We start from the raw sequence: 21570 nt of genomic DNA on the forward strand, positions 1-21570 counted from the left end.
CATACTGGGGAAGATGTAAAACCTCAGTTTCCACATTATGTTGAATAAAAATGACTTTGAAACGAAATAATATTTGCCAATAACTTAAAGCGTAGGCAAATATTTGTTCTTTAAAACAAAATGGCAAGGTGACCCTGCTCAGAGCAGTGCATAATTACTTAACTCTGTCCTTGTACCAATTCGTGTTAGCTTCGCTGTTTGGCTGATGGTCTACCACTAACAGGAAACACCACATAATTATTTATTATTATTATTAAAAAGTCAAACCAAGTTCCAAATTTTAAAGAAGTCGTTTATGGATCTATCCTATGAAAAGTCAGACTTCTGTTTAGAACAAAGTTAGGAACTGCTTTTTGCAGAGTTCTGTCCCTACTGTTGCAGATGAATTTAAGAGGGTAGAGAAAAAAGAAAAAGAGCTCAGAAAACAGGAAAATCTGGAGCACATGTAACAAAAATAGCTAGTTACAGTATGGAAAGATTAGCTAATGTTTCCTCAAATATGAGAAAAGACATTTTAAAATAGGTGAAGGCACATGGAAAGACACGGCCAGCATTTTATGTTCACTTTAATTCATGAATTAAATTTAGTTCCAGCATGTTGTGCTATTTAGTTCCTCACCCCTCCTTTACTTCTCCTGAATCCATAAACGGGTTAACTCTTTAAAATTGAACCAGTTTCCTTGACCGAATGCTCTCAGGAACCAAGAAGACTAGCTGATTGCAAAAATAAAACAGTCTTACTAGATTCATTATCTAACTTTTGGTTACTTTTCTCATGCTAATCGTTCATGATTGCCCTTCTTCTAACCTGTGTAAAAATATCATGCTCTCAAGGTCAGTAATTAACGTGCTTGGAATTTCTATTCTTCCGACCTAGTTTTCTTTTTGTTGCTGTATTGCGGTATATTTTGTTTTGTCTTTTAAGGCAACAACATCCTGACTCTTCTCAGTGGTGTGACAAATGACAGCTCTTCAGTCTTCCCAGCTGTACTTCAGACATTTTAAAATTGCCTCTGTGATGCAGCTTTGATTGACTGGGCATTCATTTTACTGTCTTTGAAAAGTTACAGTGGTTACTTTTACCACTAATGGAATTAATGATGTGTTTTCTTTCAAAGCAGTTTGCATCTCTAATCTTAGTGTGCCTTCTTTTTCTACCCTTTTCTTTATTGTCTAGGACTTGGCACAATATGTGAATGAAGTGAAAAGAGATAATGAGACCCTTCGTGAAATTAAACAGTTTCAGCTATCTATAGAGAATTTGGTATGTAATTATCTTTCCATCCAGCTTCCCCTCACCCCCACATCAACGACATTCTAGGAGTTGTTGTTGAAGAAAACATAGTTTACCTTCAAGTTTCTACTGTTGGAGGTTGTTGCCAATCCCTTTGTTTGGCAGTGTTCATGTGGGTGTCTGAGGGCACCTGCGACCTGCTTGTGTCTAGGGACTTTGTGATGGCTTGTCCCTCTTACCTTAGTCACACTCTGCCTCTTCTCCCAGCAGTCTGAATCTAAATATAGGAGCCCACTTTTTTTTTTCTTTTCTTCCCCTCATCCCCCTACATACTCATGGCTGATTCCTATTCATTTATTCATTTTACATATATTTGCTGTGTGACTATTATGACCCAGACACTTTGCTTGGGGCTGGGACTGTAACTGTGAACAAGATGGTCTCAAGATTGAGGAGACAGTTTAAAAAAAAAAGAGTTAAAAATGCCATATTGAGATTAGTGCTGTGAACTGGCTGCTATAACTGAGGATTACAAGGGGAGTCCTAGTTTAGATAAGTTGGTTGGAAAAAGTCCTTTTAAGTCATTTGAACTGAGACCTAGCAGATAAGAAGCAGCCAGCCACACGAAGATCTAGGGGAAAGTGACCCAGGCAGAAGCCGTAGCAGGTGAAATGCTCAGAGTTGGGCAAGAACCAGGTGTATTCAAGAAGCTGAAAGGTAAGAGTGGCTGGAAATGGAGAGTGAAGGGAAGGATGGTGGGCTCTGAGCCATGAGGAATGGGCAGGGCAATTACATAACACAGCCTTGTAGGCCAATATGCTGAATTGGGATTTTATTGTGACTGCAGTGGGAAGCTATTAAAAGGTTTCTATCAGGGAGTATTACAACAGACTGATTGACATTTCAAGAAGACCCTGTAAGCAGGCAGCCCAGCCAGCAAGCTGTTGAAGTGGTTTCAAGAGAGGATGCAGCCCTGGATTAATCTGTGGGCAGTGCAAATAGAGATGAGTGAATTTAAGATACATTTTTGGTAGAGCAGTTTCATCGCTGCTTTCTCTGAAACATTGTGAACCTGTCTCTTTCTTTTCACACATGCAGCCACATACCCATTTCAGGACACCATCATCTGCCAGTTTTCCAGTCACAGTAGCCTCTCATCATCTCTTCATATAGTTGCATTTCCAAAATGTGGATTTCTCAATTTACTCTCTTTCTCAAATTTGTCAAGATTTTTTTGTTGTTGTCTTCAAGATTCAGTCAATATTCCTTGGCATGATATTTAAGGTCCTCAGTGATCTGGACTTAAGCTATTTTCCTGAACCCCTCCAGCTAATAACTGCCCGTACACTTTACATTGTGGATATTTTGCTGTATTATAAGGTCTCCAATTTGACATACGTTTCTACAGTTCTGCCTTCGATTGTAATCTCAGAGCCTAGAATGTTTTTTTCCTATTCCCTATCAAATTTATTCAAGGTGCATCTAAAATAAATCCCTTTTCCTAATCTCCTATTATTTTTCCTCTTTAGAATTCCATAGCATATTTCTTGGACAGCTGTGTAGCCTTTAAAAAATTGTGGTAAAATATATATAGCATTGGCCGGGTGTGGTGGCTCACACATGTAATCCCAGCACTTTGGGAGGCCGAGGCGGGCAGATCACCTGAGGTCAGGAGTTTAAGACCAGCCTGACCAACATGGTGAAACCCCGTGTCTACTAAAAATACAAAAACTAGCCAGGCATGGTGGCACGTGCCTGTAGTCCCAGCTACTGGGGAGGCTGAGGCAGGAGAATTGCTTGAACCCAGGAGGCGGAGGCTGCAGTGAACCGAGATCGTGCCACTGCACTGCAGCCTAGGCAACAGAGCGAGACTCTGACTCTGTCTCAAAAAAAAAAAAAAGTATGTGTGTGTGTGTATATATATATATGTGTGTGTGTATGTGTATATATATATATGTGTGTGTGTATATATATATGTGTGTGTGTATATGTGTGTATATATATACACACACACATACATACACACACACATTAATGCTATAAATATATATAGCATTAATTTGCCATTCTAATTATTTTCAAATTAGAAGTGCATTCATGATGTTGTGTGACCGTCTCCAAAACTTCATCTTGCAAAACTGAAACTCTGTACTCATTAAACATGAACTTCCCATTCTTCTCTTTCCCTGGCCCCTGGAAACTACCAATATACTTTCTATCTCTGTAAGCTTAACTACTCTGGGCACCTTATATAAGTGAAATCATACAATATTTGCCATTTCATGACTGGCTTATTTTACTTAGCATAATGTCTTCAAAGTTCATCCTTGTTGTAGCCATGTGTCAACATTTTATTTTTTTGATTTCCATTTGTTTAAAGCTGAATAATACATCATTTTATATAAATACCTCACTGTTTTTCATTGATGAACATTTGGGTTGCTTCCTTCTTTCAGCTATTGTGAATAATACTGTTATATTATTATTGTCACAGGTGTACCAATATCTATTCAAGTGCCTGCTTTCACTTCTTTTAGTTATATACTTGGAAGTGGAATTCTGGGTTGTATGGTCATTATGTTAATTTATTGAAGAATTGCTATACCATTTTCCACAGCAGCTGCCCCACTTAACTTTCCTACTACCAATGCACAAGGGTTTCAGTTTTTCCACATCGTTACCAACACTCACTATTCGGTTTGTTTGGGTAACAGCCATCTTAATGGTTTTAAAGCAATATCTCATCGTGGGTTTGATTTGCATTTTCTTAATGACTAATGATGTTGAATATTGTCTTTGTGTGTTTGCTGGCCATTTGTATATCCTCTTTGGAAAAATGCCTATTCAAGTGCTTTGCCCATTTTTGAATCAAGTTGTTTTTTGTCTTTGTGTTGTAGAAGCTCTTTATTTGTATCCCGGATATCAATCCCTTATAAGACACATGGTTTTCAAATACTTTTCTTGTGTCTGTTGGCTTTTCACTCTGTTGATATTGTCTGTGAGGCACAAAAGTTTTTAATTTTGACAAAGTCCCATTTATCAATCTCGAAGAAATAATTGCTGAATCTATTGTCATAAAGTTTTTCCCCATTTTCTTGTAAAAGTTTTATAGTTTTAACTGTTATGTTTGGGTATTTGAAACATTTTTAGTTATTCTTTATTTATGGTGTAAGGTAATGAAGGGTCTACCTTTATTCTTTTACATGTGGATATCCAGTTTTCCCAGCACCATTTGTTGAAAAGGCTATTCTTTCCCTATTTAATGGTGTTAACCTTGCTGGAAATCATTTGACCATATATGTGAGGGCTTATTTCTGGGCTCTCTACTATTCTGTTGGTCTATATACCTGTTTGTATGCCAGTGCCACATGATTTTGATTATTGTGGCTTTGCAATAAGTTTTGGAAACAAGTCAGTAAGTATGAGACCTCCAGCTTTGTTCCTTTTCAAGATTGTTTTGACTATTCAGAATCCCTTGAGATTCCATAAGAATTTTAGAATGGAATTTTCTATTTGTGCAGAAAATATCACTGGGATTTTGATAAGATACATTTATTTTTATATTTATAGTGTTAATCACACATCTCTGCCCTTTATTAAAATGGAATTTCTGAATGTTAGTGATTTTCAGTCAATTCTTTTTTCCTCTAGCGTGTACAGTAAGTGTTCATAAACACTTAAAAATAATTTAGTTATCAGCCTCTGGGAAAATAGCTCATTATTTTAAATAATTAACTCAGAGCTTTTCATCCTTGAGGTCCTAGCTCAAGAAAGCCAGCCTGGACTTTATAGACCAAATTAGCGCGCGCCCCCCCGCCCCTTTCTGTACTCCTTCATGGCAATTGTGCGTTTGTAATTGCATGCTTCTGTGAATATTTGTTCCTCCACTGGGCAGTGTGCTTCATGAGGGCAGTGTCTGTATCATTTTGCCGTACACCTGTTATGGTGGTTGGCACATAGTAGATGCTCAAAAAATATTAGTTGCCGAACTGTCTCGTAATTTGGACCCTTCCGGTTGAGTCTTTCTTTTCATAGCTAATTTCCCCTTTAAGAATATATAATAATTAAAATCAATTGATGTCCTTGACATACCCCCTGGGATTACAGAGGACAGACTTATTTGTCATGTAGACCTGAGCTTTTTAGAGTAAGTATGCTTTAAAAGTATAAAAAATGGTAACATTTTAATGTAATAAGGTAGTTGTCTTGAGTAAATATCTCTACTAATATTTGTTTTTATTTTCATGTGATTATGAAAAACTCTGACATGTACATTTTATATTTTAGAACCAACCAGTTTTGCTTTTTGGACGACCTCAGGGAGATGGTGAAATTCGAATAACCACTCTAGACAAGCATACCAAACAAGAAAGGTAAGAAAAGAAGAATACTATTTTCAAAATAAGTAATTAGTGTCAGAAAACTGAGAAAACCTTAAAGACAATTTTTCCAGTGTGAAGTAGGGGGAAAAAAGGAAGAAATACAAGGAGACAGACCAACCCATGATTTCTAAATTTTTTAAATCTAGATTATCTTAGGTATTCCCACCTGGGTTCTGGTATCTATTAATTTGTCTCAGTTATTAAGAAGGAAGTAACAAGTATAGATGATCAGCTAGGATACATTAAAATGAGAAGAGCGATAAAGTAAGAACAGATAACTACCATAAAAACATAATTGAATTTTTGGAATATATTTTTAAATAACTAAAAATAATAGAAAAATACCCTAAGAAAGAAGATTAAGTGAGAATCACGTAGTAATATTTTCTTGAGGGAAATTTGCAGATGTAGTTGTTGAAGATTAGTAAGCTTGGCCCGGAGTCCTTAATTATGTATATATGTAATCATCAAACAGAGGTTTTTGTGGTTGACAATGATCGTTTTCTGGAATCTTTGGAGAAGCGAAAGCCAGTAGGGGGCAGCATCAGCTCTTGCTTCTTCCTCGATAACCCTGGCTCCACAGGTCCTTTAAACCTCTCTGGGAGAAATAGACGTTAAAAGTGATGCAAGTGTTACAGCCCTGTGAATGTGTCATTATCATTGTGTATAAAAAAAATGTGTGTTAATCACTGAGAGTTTATAAAAATACACAAGTATTGGTATTGGATGATGTGGTTATAAGGTTTATTTTCTCCCCCAAGTTATGTTGTTCTTAATAAGAAAAAAGAAATATTAACATGGAAATTTCACCATAACGTTTTCAGTTTACACTTGGCTCATATACCATTCAGTTTGGGTTTTTAGGTGGCCAGTTAAATCATGAGGAACAATATAGAGGGTAAAAGCACAATTTCCAAAATTAGACCTGTTTGTGAATCCTGTTACATGCCTCACTAGCAGTGTGACCTTGAGCAAATTATCTAACTTCTCTAAGCCTCAGTTTCCTCCTCAGTAAAATGAAGATGGCAATGATACCTTCCCAGCATGTGGTCTTGGGGATTTAAATTGAGTCATGTTTGTGAAAGGGATGAACAACACTTCTCAAGGCATTCTGGCTGATTCCTAGTAACTTCAGTAGAAGCTGCTACGGATGTCATTAATATTATTCTATACGTTTTTAGCTTTTAAATTAAAAAAGGTAATTGCTCATGAACAAACTTTATGGCTTATCTCACTTGGCCCTTTCAACAACTCTGCAGTGTGCATTTTACTCTTACTATGATTTTTGCCCATTTTTAAAATGAGGGAACCAAAGCACACTGAGGCCATTTACAAGGTAAAGGGAAATTCCACACACAGTTCTTATAACCTCAAATACCCTGTTGTTTTCAGTGTATGATACTACCTGTTGTCTTTAATGCAAAGAAAAAAACATTTGGTTGCTTTAATTATATCTTACCCAAAAAAATTAATACACATGCTTCTAAACCATTTAAAATCAATCAATCAATCAATCTCTTTTTCCCAGGCATATCTTCTTATTTGATTTGGCAGTGATCGTATGTAAGAGAAAAGGTGATAACTATGAAATGAAGGAAATAATAGATCTTCAGCAGTACAAGATAGCCAATAATCCTACAACCGATAAAGAAAATAAAAAGGTGAGTTTTTGGAAACTAATAACTGTAATTTACTTATAATCTTGAACATTAAGGAAAAGTATGATAATACATTAATGTGAGATATGGCTTATCAATCCAGATGTTTTTGTTTCTAGAGATTGATTAGGTACATAACTTTGTGAGAAATAACTGGATAATGCCATAGCCAGATCTGATCATTTCTAATGCCCTAATGATCCAGATAATAAAACGCATTTGGCATAGAAATTGTTATAGATATGAAGTTGACTACAATAAGCTTGATTGTTCAGTTTGTACATTGATAATATTGTGAGGAGTTTTTGGATAGTTGTGGTATTCTTGTGAATTTAGAAACATAATGTTATTAATGATACATATTAATCTAAAGAATATTAATTTTAACAGTGGTCTTATGGCTTCTACCTCATCCATACCCAAGGACAAAATGGGTTAGAATTTTATTGCAAAACAAAAGATTTAAAGAAGAAATGGCTAGAACAGTTTGAAATGGCTTTGTGAGTATTTCTATTTTTAAAAGTGCTTTTATTTTTACTACTTAAATCACTTATGAATAATGAACAACCAATAAGTGTACTCTAATGCTTGTAGCATGTATAATGTGTACAGCGACAGGGGAATGTTTTTGCTGTGAGCAGGAGTGCTACTAGGCTGCTGGCTGCTTGATAACTTTGGTCTCCTAGGAGAGGAGTTTTGTTGAATTCCTTCAAACAGAAGAAAGAGGGAGCTCTAATCTTCTGTTTGACTTTCTTATAGGAATGTTTTAGTTCTTTAGCTCTCAGCAGCCCAAGAAAATATTAATTATTCTAATGATAAACTTTTTATGTAATAACTATATTTTTAAATTATATACCTTTAAATAGAAATGCCTCCATGTGTACATACACAAACAGATATGTAAATGCATATATCTTATTTTTAATAGAAAGATTGAATTATTCTGTTTTAACTCACTTATTTGAATCTTGGCTAAAATGCTTCATGTATTTAAGGAATGCTTTAAGGGCTTGATTTCTTTAAGTGGCTTTTAGTTTCACTGAGGAGGAAGCTCAACAAAGAGGTAGAAAATAAATCAACCCTGTTTCAAAAGGAATGGCATTCTGAGATGTAATAACCAAGAACATGTCATTATAGGTGTTTCTTTTTAGTTTTGATGTTTAAGGACTGAAAGGTGCACAATGACCCTTTTTGTGGAAATATATAGGATACCCTGAAATAAAACTGTTAGCAAAAGGGGCAATTAAGGAAAACTACATTTGGAATTTGTTTCATTTGGGTTCTAAGATTATATACCATTTGTTGACAAATTCTATCAGTTTTTTTTCTTTGTTTTAAGAAATGCTCATGTTAATGTAAACTAGAGGTAGGAATAGGATGTTTTATTGTGGTTCTGAAATTAGGAAAATAAAGATTCTCAAGGTTATTTTATCTAACATTTTAAGAGACAGGATTCTATAGCCAAACTATTTAAGCTTATAAAGATTATTTACCAGTTGTTGACAAATTCTATCAATTTTTTTTCCTTGTTTTAAGAAATGCTCGTGTTAATGTAAACTAGAGGTGGGAGTAGGATGTTTTATTGTGGTTCTGAAATTAGGAAAATAAAGATTCTCAGGATTATTTTATCTAATATTTTGAAAGACAGGATTATATAGCCAAAATATTTAAGCTTATAGTCAATTCTGGGTTCATCTGTTATCACTGCCATGAACTGGCTGCATAATGAAAGCTAAGTTATTTAACCTCTCACAGCCTCAGTTTCCTCATCTGTAAAATAGGAATGATATTTATTTCAAATTCTAGGTAATATGTATCAGCAGAGAGCTAGCCAAATAGTACAATAGCAGCTATGTGATATTGAACAATAGGTGATATCTATTATTATTGCTATTATTATTAATAATAATTGCATTTGGGATTCTAGTATACTTACGAGTACTTATAAAACTACGTAACATATTCTAGTATACTATTTTTTCTTTTTAGGAAGTCACTTGGGGTTAAACAATTTGAATTGGAGTGATAGGATGATTGGGTTAGTGGTAATATGCAAAGACAGAGCTGATCTCGAGCCTTTGCTCTTATATGCTAGGCTATTTTTTTTTATGGGTTTCGTTTGGCTATATAATCTTCAGATGAGTGAAGGAATGTCTGCAGAGAAGGAAATTGAATTTCATGTCCTAGAGCAGGCAGGTTCTTTGTACTGTATGACAGGCATGTCAGTTACTATTTTGTTCAGTTGCCATAAAACAAACAGTTAATCTGTGGATATGAGAGACTTGATGGCCAGGTGTGATGGTTCATGCCGGTAATCCCAGCACTTTGGGAGGCTGAGGTGGGCGATTCACCTGAGGTCAGGAGTTCGAGATCAGCCTGGCCAACATAGTGATACCCCATCTCTACTAGAAATACAAAAATTAGCCGGGTGTGGTGGCACATGCCTGTCGTCCCAGCTACTCGCAAGACTGAAGCAGGAGAATTGTTTGAACCCGGGAGGCGGAGGTTGCAGTGAGCTGAGATTGTGCCACTGCACTCCAGCCTGGGTACTAGACTGAGACTCTGTCTTGAAAAAAAAAAAAAAGAGATTTGACAAGATAAATACTATGGTCAGCATTTGACTTCTCTCCTTAAGAGTGGTCACCTTGTAGTCTGAGATAGCTGCTAGAGCTCTAGGTATGAAATCTATGTTCTAGGTAGCAGAAAGTAATCCCACTTTTATGGATTCCTTGTAGAAATCCCACTCGCTTCTGTTACATAATACTGACCAACGTATAGTCATGTGGCCGCACCTGCCGAGGGAGGCTGGCAAATAAAACCTTTATTCTAGGTAGGATTCTTCCTGGCTAAGAATTAAGGTTCTTTTACTATGGAAGAAGGGAGGAATGGGTAGTTGTAGGCAACCAGCAGCCACCGCCTTACAGGTTTATACATATAGGGGTATGTACGGATTTAAATTGTTCCACCACAATAAGGATGGCTGCAGCACATGCACAGAACCTGGGTTTCTTAATCTTTGATTGTTTTCCAAGCATCTCAGCAATAAAATAACACACCAGTAGAAGTAGTTTTTGTTGTTTTAGAGTTCCGTTGAATGTCCATGCAGATATTGGGAGGGTAGAAGTATCTTTTTGGAGAATTGCTCAGAGTTGAAGTTGAGGGCTTCTATAAATAAGGGTTATATTATATATGGTAAAATAAAATCTGAGCAGGCATCAGAATATTCCATTGTTTTATTTCCTTCTTCTTTGAAGTTCATCATGTAGGAAAGCCCTGATAATATCTGCTTCCAGCTTTGTAAGACAGGTTTTGCCTGTCTGATGCTCATAAAAATAGAATAATACAGGTAAATCCTGAAGTTTGATTTTGCCTATGGTTCAAATTTTGCTGCTTATCCATTATTAAATCTGTAGTACTCCTTTTTGATAAGTCACGGAGAATAAAAGAAAATAACTCCTGCAGCATCCATGACAATGCATGAAGAACAGCAAGCCTTGTGTATCTCCACAGGATGGCTTCTTCCCAGTGTCTTTAGTATCAACACGAGTCCCTTGAGTTCCCCTAGAGTGCTCTGGACTATTGCTTTAAGGAATTCTGAAAAGGAAAGGGAGGCATTGGTGAGAGGGTGGAGGGAAATCAAGGGAGCTGATATTTTTAAGAGTGTTGAAATGCTTGCCATTTCTATTTACAGAAGATGGCAATTCTGTTTATAGGATGATTGGATCATTTTTATTTAAAATTATTGCAAATCACTGTTAAGGCACTTAAAATACTATGTTAAGCCTCTAAATTAGGGCTCTTAATTTAGAACATTAAATAAGGCCATGGAAAAGCATGAACACTAATGAACAGTAAGTATCTGGTGAACATAAATATTCTCCCCAGAGGTGACCTAAATCTCAGCCTCTGTCTCTCGCAGTCATGTTCTCTGACCTTCTTTGGCCATAACCACTTCCAGCATTTAAAATATGCAGTGAACCACATTAGAACCTGGCAGACCTCCATAGGAAAGGCTGAACAAAGAGAAAAGTAGCAGTGACCCACTTGGATACGGCAGGAGGATTCCCCCCCGCTTTTTTTTTGTGATAAGTGGTAGCAGGACTGATATGTTCTTGAGGTTGTTGGAAAAGTTATTGAGCCAAATAGACCAAATAGAGTGCAAGGGCTGTAGTTCTGGGGGGCATAATGTAAATAATGTATTTAAATCTTTAAGAGGCTGATTGATATGCGTTGCTTACTTTTATTTATTCCAAAAGGGTTTTATTTTTTTTTTGTCACTAACTGTCTCTCACAATTCCATTTAGTCATATGTGAAACAGGATGGCAAATGGTTTTATTGGGTTAAGCTGGTTTTCATAATCATGCTGGAAAATATGGATATAACTGCCTATAGCAATGTTCAAAATTTTGTTAAGAAGCTATGGATATGTTTTCCCCAAATCCAATATATCCATTGTGCTTTTATGAATTTTTCTATGAGATTTAAATTAATAAACCTTGTCATACCCGTTTTGTAGCTCAGGAAACTAGCAGTCACAGGAGCATTTGAGCAAATGTGTACAAGTTTGATGCTGTGTCATTTACAGTACAGTTGAGGATCTCAGTTCACAGGAGTTTCTTTATCCATAAGGGTGCTAAAGTAAGCAACTGGACTCAGATCTTGGCATCTAAAACTGGAGTCCAGGTTTTTTGTGTTTTTTGTTTTTGTTTTCTCACTGTGAATAGGATCTAGCAATCAGACAGTTTTCTTAAATGTCCCAGGAATAAGTTAAACCTGAGTAAAAAATAAAGAAGTATAATTGTATTTAAGTTGGTGCAAAAATAATTGGGGCTTTGCCATTACTTTTAATGGCAAAAAATGTTTGTTTGTTTGTTTTAAAAAAGAAAAGTTAGCAAAAGAAAAGGTAAAATAAGAGGCATACCATAAGCATCACATATGGTAGAAACAGGTAGATTCAGAATTAGCCTTCATAGTGTTTTTTGAAGGGAAATGAAAGGTCCTCTTGCCTAGAATTTCTTCTGACCGACCTTGGCCCAGTTTTTGAAATTCTAACAATTCTCATTTACCCCCTTGAATGAAGAAAGACTCTTTGAGATGCATATGCCATCACTACTGCGAATATCTAAGATTTCTCGACTGTTTAATAAGTGCCTGGCACAGTTCTACATGGCTTACCTAAGGGAAAATAGCATAGAGGTCAGGCCTGTCTACTGAAATATTAGCCCAGGATGTTTATCTTTTAAACACAAGGACTAATGGTAGTGGGACGACGAGAATGAGAATGGGGGATGGAGATTCTAGAGCTCTGGAGGGACTCTGGGACCAGGATGCACTATCCTGTTGGTCATCCGGAGCGGCAGCCCCTGCCTGAGCTTTGCATTTCCCAGAATGAGCCCTGGGAGGACCTTCACTGTTGGGATGGAGCAGGGAGTGAGAATGTAGCCGTTAAGCTCCACAAATCACATTTAATCTGAGGCACAGTGTTTCTTTCTAATTTATTCCCCATCTACTTCCAGAAGGAATTTGAAGTCACTCACAATAAAAAGCACACATGCTGCAGAATTAAAAAGAAAAATTTAAATAATCAGAGGTCAAATAGAACAGTGTTTCCAAGTATTATCTTCAAACTCAGGCTCCACTAGACAAGAATATTTTCTTGAAGTTTACTTTCTGTAGTTTATATGATAAAAACAAAAAGCATGTTTCTCACATTTCAAATCTAGAGTTATATTTCATCAAACATAATTTGTTTTAATCTAAAGATATTGCTCAGATATTTTGAATACCAGAGAGAGAATTACCAGAGGAAATTTTATTCATTCTGCAAATATTTATCGTGCACTTGCCTTGTTGCCAGACACTGTTGGAAGCCCTGGGCAAATAACAATGAGGGAGCCATTGCAATTGAATTTAAGTATTATTATTTCTAAATATAATAATATTCTGTTAATATATAATGGATTAAGTTTCAGGACTGAACTCTTGATATTTCTATTCAAATCATCTCTTCCTTTAACCCCATTTACTTAAGGATCAACATACAGAGTCCCAAGAATTACGCTTGATACAGCCCCCTCTCCCCACTTGTAATCAATCTCTCACCAGTCTCTGCACATCAAATCTGAATAGCTGCCTGAACTCTCCCTTGCCACCCCTGGTTTACGTCTTCTGCATGTCTCTTTAGCTATTCCCTACCTCTTCCCAACCAGTCCTTCTTCACAAGCATCAGAGTGATCTGCCCCTCTTAGAAAGCTCTGTTGGGTGTTTATTGTACTTGCTATAACATCAGAGTTTTCGCTAGGATGGAAGAAGGCCCTGACTGGTTTTATCCCACCCATCTTTCCAGCCCCATCTCCTATCAGTTTTCCCTGTGCTTGTTTCTTTTTTTCTAGTTAGATTGTGTGTTTCAGTTCTTAGAGAATGCCCAGGCCTCAGATATTCACACATAAGCTTTCCCTGCCAGGCCTGGTCTTTCCTCCTGTTCTTTGAGTAGCTGGTTCTATATCCTGCAGGTCTTGGCTGTAAATGTTACTTTGTGAGGGAGATCTCTCCTGACCCCTATGCTAAGTGAGTAATACCACCTTTTCTATATTCTCTCACAATTGTATTTATATTGCCAGACAAAAATTATCCGCGCATCCTGTTTACTGCCTTCTCTTCGTCCAACAATCCCTCTGCCTGTTAGAATCTGAGGTCGTCTCAGTTTTACTTCTCTTTTCTCCTAAAGAATAAGGATTCTGTTTTGTTTATTGGAAGAGAAGTTAAGTTGAACCTCATGGTTAGAGATGTGGGAAAGGGGAAAAGAAAGCCTTATGGATCTGGGAATGGAAAGAAAGTAGTGGGTTTGTTTGGTGTGAGTAAGGCTCTGGGATAGCTATGGCATCTGAGAGATTTGAGAAGGGGAAAAGGCCTTTTGAGATGCGGGTGTTTGGAATCTCAATTTATCTTTCCTTTATGTTCTTTGAAATGCTAAGTAAAGAATGAAATTATCTTTTGTTTCTTTTGGTGTACCTTTAGTGGCCCAAGGCTGAACTGCCTGGGCCCATGGAATATGGGGTTGCCATTAGATCTATTTGCCTATTTAATGTCTGTTTCTTGCATGAGGGCAGGGATCTTGTCCCTGTTGTTCACATGCGTGATCTTTCCTAGCACAGTATCATATTTTTGTTGTAAATTTGAAATTTTACTCTGTAAGTTTTCTGACAACCAAGACAAGTGGGGAAAAAAAAAAAAGACTCGATGAGTTGTGGCATTCTTATTGTGTGACAAAATATTACAACAGCCCTTTGGAGGAGAGAGTTTTTCCTGTATGGTAAGAAGCCTATATAGTGTGGATCCTTAGGTAGGAGACATTGAAAAACATGTTCTCTACCAGCAGCATTAGATTTTTTGATATTCTTGAAGTTGATGCCATAGATGAGTATTTCTCTTTTATGTAAGCCTTCAACTATGTAATTGCAGTTTTGCTAAGGCATTTTTATAGACACCTAACCTGATGCTAGCCCTTCCAGATGTTTCTTTCTAGTAGTCTGGCTTGCTTGGATAAAATTTTTGGAACCAAACAGGATGGGCAATTCTCATTTTGTCTAGCCTGTCATTTAAGTAGCACTGATCTCACTCATTTGTATATCGAAAACTGTATAAAATATGCAAGTCATATGGTATTTGGGGCCTCCTCGCTCCTTGGAGATGTAGACAGAGGTTAGCCCAGATTCCAGTTTTAGGGTCTGAGGTGCTCAAGGCCCACCTACATTCTCATATTTCTCTCTCAGTCCATGTTCTTGATTCACTGTGGCTTTTTTGGTTTTTGTGTGTGTGTATATATTTTTTAAATTTTCCCACCTGTCAGACCCAGGAGAAAGGATCTATGCCTTTTCCATTTTCCACCTGAAATCCATTCACAGTCTATTTTTTGTAATGCCAACAGGCGTCACAGTGGGGCTTATGTCATGCATCTGTTCCCTGGGCTGTTTCACTGGTCTTTGACACCCTCAGCAGCACCTGGAGCATGACCCTCCCCACCCTGCACTGCTCCCTGCAGAGGACCAGCACCCCTTGCCTCACCACCCCTTCAGGGAGCGGCTAGTCAGGCCGGACAGAGTGCCTCCCACACCCATCCTGGGATTTAGAGGAATAAAGCCATGTCATGTTACCCAGCAATTCAAAATCAAGCTCTCCAGTGAGTGTTTCAAAAGAAATTGGTCTTTGTTGTTAATTTTTGAAAGACCCATGTTTCTATTATTAAAGGTTTGGCAACAAATTTGACATTCAAATGTGAAAATTTAAAAGATTCACTTTGTGAATATTTTTGCCCAGATGGAGATGCCTACAGTATCTGCATGAAGCTGTCAGAGTTCTAAAGCAGGCCTAAGAAACAGCAACTACTACCACTATGAGTACTGCTAGTCCTCTCTTCCCTTCCTGTCCCCTCCTGTCTCCTCTTTTTCATTTTCTTCATCAGGAGGTTTGTTTGGATCTTCTCAAATGTTTAAATAAGTTTCTGTTGAGACAACAAATTTCATCTCTTAGAACAAGGGCCAGCAACATTTTGTTGTAGGGGGCCAGAGAGTAAATAGTTTAGGCTTTGTGGGCCATATGGTATCTGTCAGAGCTACTCAATTCTGTCATAGTTAACTACGAATGCAGCCATAGATTCACATAAATGAATGAGTGTGGTATGTTCCAGTAAAACACTAGTGGTTGTATTTGGCCCGTGGGCTGTAGTTAGTGACCCCTGTCCTACAGCACAAATAAGACGACTTAGGCCTAGAGAATTAGTTAATATATGTTACCACAAAATGATCTCAGCTATAATGAAACCACGCTGTGGCCTTTTGTAGAAGTGTGATTTTTTTTTTCTTTTATTTTTAGTATCAGTGATTCCTGCTTAGGCTATCATGATGATTTAGCTCCAAAATGTTTTTTAACTCCACCAAAAAAAAAACTATAAACCTGGATGAATTATCTATATTTGTCATTATTATTTTACTGTCTAATTGAATATTAAAAATGTCTGCTCACAGAACAGACTGTATCTATTCAATTTCTAGTTTCATTAAGTTTTATCACATGGTTTATTGAAAAGGACAGGTCCCATGGAGTCCAGGCCAGTAGCAGCCATGTAGTAACTTTTTCTCTATTCAGTAGTCAGCCATATCAACAAGAAGCATTTTTTTTTTTTTTTTGAGACGGAGTCTTGCTCTGTCGCCCAGCCTAGAGTACAGTGGTGCGATCTCAGCTCACTGCAACCTCCACCTCCTGGGTTCAAGTGATTCTCCTGCCTCAGCCTCCTGAGTAGCTGTGATTATAGGCACGCAACACCACACCCAGGTAATTTTTGTATTTTTAGTAGAGACAGGGTTTTGCCATGTTGGCCAGGCTGGTCTCAAACTTCTGACCTCAGGTGATCCAATCGCCTTGGCCTCCCAAAGTGGTGGGGTTTCAGGCATGAGCCACCATGCCCAGCCAAGAAGCATTTTTTAATCAGTGATGCTCTTTGTGCTCTTGATGCATTTTCTTCCCAGCAGCAATACCATTTGTGCCTGTTATTTACTCTGAAATTTCCTCCCTGGAGGGCATACTAAGGAAAACCAGAAGGGGTAGAGGAAGCCTGTGGTGGTATCAAGAGTTGGCCAGAGGGGGAGCCTTCCTGGATAAGCTGGATGTGGGGATGACATTTTGTCACCTGCTTTGGCATTTTCTTAGTGTCCAAAGCCCGTCAGTGTCTGTTTGGAAACTGGAGGCCTTACTGGCATAATGGCCAAAATATGTCTATAAACTGTCTGTATATTTGTCTGCCCTTTTGGATTGTTTTTTGTTGAGAAATTATTTTCTCTAAAAACCTCACATTCTTCCTCCTTAAAATGCTTGCATGACCAGTTTTTAATGTGAAGAATTTGTTTATGGGTGCGGAATCCGTGCCGGCACCATCAGTTGCCTCTGGGCTGTGCTGAGAGTCTCATGATGCTGACCTATTCACATTAATCTCCCAAGTTGAAGCCAGCTCAACTCTCCCTGAATCTAATGTATTGTCTATAACCTTTCAAAATTGGCAGTTAAGTCAGGATAGGGAACTATACTGGCAGCAATAAAAGGAAGTAGGACACGGGACAGTGCTCAGAAAAATCACAGCTGTCATGAAATGGAGTCTTTCAATAGCCTGTTTGATCCAGAAACATGCGAAAGTATTTCATGCATGACAAAGGATTAGTAAATATTAAATAGTATTCTTGTTTTGTTATTGCCTAGTGAGGATCAAGCTCTCTCATTTTTCTCTGGTTATGTTTAATATGTATTTGATACTTTTTGGCATTCTTGAACATGCTTATGAGGAAGGAGAAGTCACAGGCAGGAGGAAGAGCAAAGGATGATATCAAAATTTCCATCAGCAAATAAGCATTACCCTGGTTAAAACTAAATGCAAATAAAATTAGTAAGCTGAATTAGTGTTTGTTTCCCTGAGGCTTTATAACTGAGCCTTTCATCTGTTGTTGTTTTTTTCTTTTTCTTTTTAAATGAACAATGATAGTACAGCCAGAGAGTTTAACCTGGCAGTGGTGGTTACTGTGCTACTGTCTCCAGCTTGTCTGAGTAGTGTAGAGATTTACTCAAAGAGTAAGATTGTTTTGGAGTTGTTTGTTGTACTAAGTCAACTTGGTATATGGTTTCCTCCAAGTATATGACAAAGTCTCCACTGCAGTGAATTCTATGATAATAATCAAGCTTTAACCTATAAGTCTAAACCTAACAGTTAGTGTGACATGTACTATTTTTAGGCTGTTTCTTGATAAGAAATGATTAGATCACAAGAATTACTACTTTGGGCTATACAACACAAAATAAGCTGCGATTGGAAACTGGCAATCCTTGCAATGGAAACGATGGGAGAAACTTAGTTTTTTGTCTTTATGGGGCAGTAGACAATAGCAGGCTAGTTGGGGAGATGGCAAGGAAGTCATACTTGAAACAATTTTTGAACAAGACTGTGTATTGTGCATTTCACAATACATGCCCAGGAAGTGTTTTACACACTAGGGGTATAGTGATAGACAAGTTCACTTCTCTTGTGAAGTTTGCATTGTAAAAAGACAATATATTTTCTTTTCTTTTCTTTTTTTTTAATATGCTTTAAGTTCTAGGGTACATGTGCACAACGTGCAGGTTTGTTACGTATGTATACATGTGCCATGTTGGTTTGCTGCACCCATTAATTCATGATTTACATTAGGTTTTTCTCCTAATGCTATCCCTCCCCCATTCCCTCACCCCAGATGGGCCCCAGTGTGTGATGTTCCCCACCCTTCGTCCAAGTGTTCTCATTGTTCAATTCCCACCTATGAGTGAGAACATGCGGTGTTTGGTTTTCTGTCCTTGCGATAGTTTGCTCAGAATGATGGTTCCAGCTTCATCCATGTCCCTACAAAGGACATGAACTCATCATTTTTTATGGCTGCACAGTTATTCCATGGTGAATATGTGCCACATTCTCTTAATCCAGTCTATCATTGATGGACATTTGGGTTAGTTCCAAGTCTTTGCTATTGTGAGTAGTGCCACAGTAAACATACATGGGCATGTGTCTTTATAGCAGCATGATTTATAATCCTTTGGGTATATACCCAGTAATGGGATTGCTGGGTCAAATGGTATTTCTAGTTCTAGATCCCTGAGGAATCGCCACACTGACTTCCACAATGGTTGAACTAGTTTACAGTCCCACCAACAGTGTAAAAGTGTTCCTATTTCTCCACATCCTCTCCAGCACCTGTTGTTTCCTGACTTTTTAATGATTGCCATTCTAACTGGTGTGAGATGGTATCTCATTGTGGTTTTGATTTGCATTTCTCTGATGGCCAGTGATGATGAGCATTTTTTCATGTGTCTGTTGGCTGCATAAATGTCTTCTTTTGAGAAGTGTCTGTTCATATCCTTTGCCTACTTTTTGATGGGGTTGTTTGATTTTTTCTTGTAAATTTGTTTGAGTTCTTTGTAGATTCTGGATATTAGTCCTTTGTCAGATGGGTAGATTGCAAAAATTTTCTCCCATTCTGTAGGTTGCCTGTTCACTCTGATGGCAGTTTCTTTTGCTGTGCAGAAGCTCTTTAGTTTAATTGGATCCCATTTGTCAATTTTGGCTTTTGTTGCCATTGCTTTTGGTGTTTTAGACATGAAGTCCTTGCCCATGCCTATGTCCTGAATGGTATTGCCTAGGTTTTCTTCTAGGGTTTTTATGGTTTTAGGTCTAACATTTATGTTTTTAATCCATCTTAAATTGATTTTTGTATAAGGTGTAAGAAAGGGATCCAGTTTCAGCTTTCTACATATGGCTAGCCAGTTTTCCCAGCACCATTTATTAAATAGGGAATCCTTCCACCATTTCTTCTTTTTGTCAGGATTGTCAAAGATCAGATGTTTGTAGATGTGTGGTGTTATTTCTGAGGCCTCTGTTCTGTTCCATTGGTCTATATCTCTGTTTTGGTACCAGTACCATGCTGTTTTGGTTACTGTAGCCTTGTAGGATAGCTTGAAGTCAGGTAGTGTGATGCCTCCAGATTTGTTCTTTTTGTTTAGGATTGTCTTGGCAATGCAGGCTCTTTTTTGTTTCCATATGAACCTTAAAGTAGTTTTTTCTAATTCTGTGAAGAAAGTCATTGGTAGCTGGATGGGGATGGCATTGAATCTATAAATTACCTTGGGCAGTATGGCCATTTTCACGATATTGATTCTTCCTATCCATGAGCATGGAATGTTCTTCCATTTGTTTGTGGCCTCTTTTATTTCGTTGAGCAGTGGTTTGTAGTTCTCCTTGAAGACATCCTTCACATCCCTTGTAAGTTGGATTCCTAGGTATTTTATTCTCTTTGTAGCAATTGTGAATGGGAGTTCACTCATGATTTGGCTCTCTGTTTGTCTGTAATTGGTGTATAGGAATGCTTGTGATTTTTGCACATTGATTTTGTATCCTGAGACTTTGCTGAAGTTGCTTATCATCTTAAGGAGATTTTGGGTTGAGGTGATGGAGTTTTCTAAATATACAATCATGTCATCTGTGAACAGGGACAATTTGATTTCCTCTTTTCCTAATTGAATACCCTTTATTTCTTTCTCCTGCCTGATTGCCCTGGCCAGAACTTCCAACACTATGTTGAATAGGAGTGGTGAGAGAGGGCATCCCTGTCTTGTGCCAGTTTTCAAAGGGAATGCTTCCATTTTTTTCCCATTCAGTATGATATTGGCTGTGGGTTTGTCATAAATACCTCTTATCATTTTGAGATATGTTCCATCAGTACCTAGTTTATTGAGAGTTTTCAGTATGAAGGGCTGTTGAATTTTGTTGAAGGCCTTTTCTGCATCTATTGAGATAATCATGTGATTTTTGTCTTTGATTCTGTTTATGTGATGAATTACGTTTATTCATTTGCATATGTTGAACCAGCCTTGCATCCCAGGGATGAAGCCAACTTGATCTTGGTGGATACGCTTTTTGATGTGTTGCTGGATTCAGTTTGCCAGTATTTTATTGAGGATTTTTGTATTGATGTTCATCAGGGATATTGGTCTAAAATTCTCTTTTTTTGTTGTTGTGTCACTGCCAGGCTTTGGTATCAGGATGATGCTGAGCTGATAAAATGAGTTAGGGAGGATTCCCTCTTTTTCTATTGATTGGAATAGTTTCAGAAGGAATGTACCACCTCCTTTTTGTATCTGGTAGAATTCGGCTGTGAATCCGTCTGGTCCTGGACTTTTTTTGGTTGTTAGGCTATTAATTATTGCCTGAATTTCAGAGCCTGTTATTGGTCTATTCAGGAATTCAGCGTCTTCCTAGTTTAGTCTTGGGAGAGTGTATGTGTCTAGGAATTTATCCATTTCTTCTAGATTTTCTAGTTTATTTGCGTAGTGGTGTTTATAGTATTCTCTGATGGTAGTTTGTATTTCTGTGGGATCGGTGGTGATATCCCCTTTATCATTTTTTATTGCGTCTATTTGATTCTCCTCTCTTTTCTTCTTTATTAGTCTTGCTAGCGGTCTATTTTGTGATCTTTTCAGAAAACCAGCTCTTGGATTCATTGATTTTTTGAAGGGTTTTTTGTGTCTCTATCTCCTTCAGTTCTGCTCTAACCTTAGTTATTTCTTACCTTTTGCTAGCTTTTGAATGTGTTTGCTCTTGCTTCTCTAGTTCTTTTAATTGTGATGTTAGGGTGTCGATTTTAGATCTTTCCTGCTTTCTCCTGTGGGCATTTAGTGCTATAAATTTCCCTCTACACGCTGCTTTAAATGTGTCCCAGAGATTCTGGT

At 37.6% G+C, this 21570-nt stretch overlaps 1 protein-coding gene across 3 annotated transcripts in view; it reads left to right on the forward strand.

The window, feature by feature from the left end:
* Positions 1–21570, forward strand: part of VAV3 (vav guanine nucleotide exchange factor 3) — a 400971-nt gene that overhangs the window by 211447 nt on the left and 167954 nt on the right. For all 3 annotated transcript variants that reach the window (XM_034932393.3, XM_003822235.6, XM_055115325.2), the window contains exons 12-15: positions 1178–1264; positions 5522–5607; positions 7145–7277; positions 7665–7774. In XM_034932393.3, the coding sequence (XP_034788284.1) occupies positions 1178–1264; positions 5522–5607; positions 7145–7277; positions 7665–7774 (416 nt within the window). The remainder of the gene's footprint in view (positions 1–1177; positions 1265–5521; positions 5608–7144; positions 7278–7664; positions 7775–21570) is intronic.

The sequence above is a fragment of the Pan paniscus genome, chromosome 1 (genome assembly GCF_029289425.2).
Source record: "Pan paniscus chromosome 1, NHGRI_mPanPan1-v2.0_pri, whole genome shotgun sequence".
NCBI classification, from domain to species: domain Eukaryota; kingdom Metazoa; phylum Chordata; class Mammalia; order Primates; family Hominidae; genus Pan; species Pan paniscus.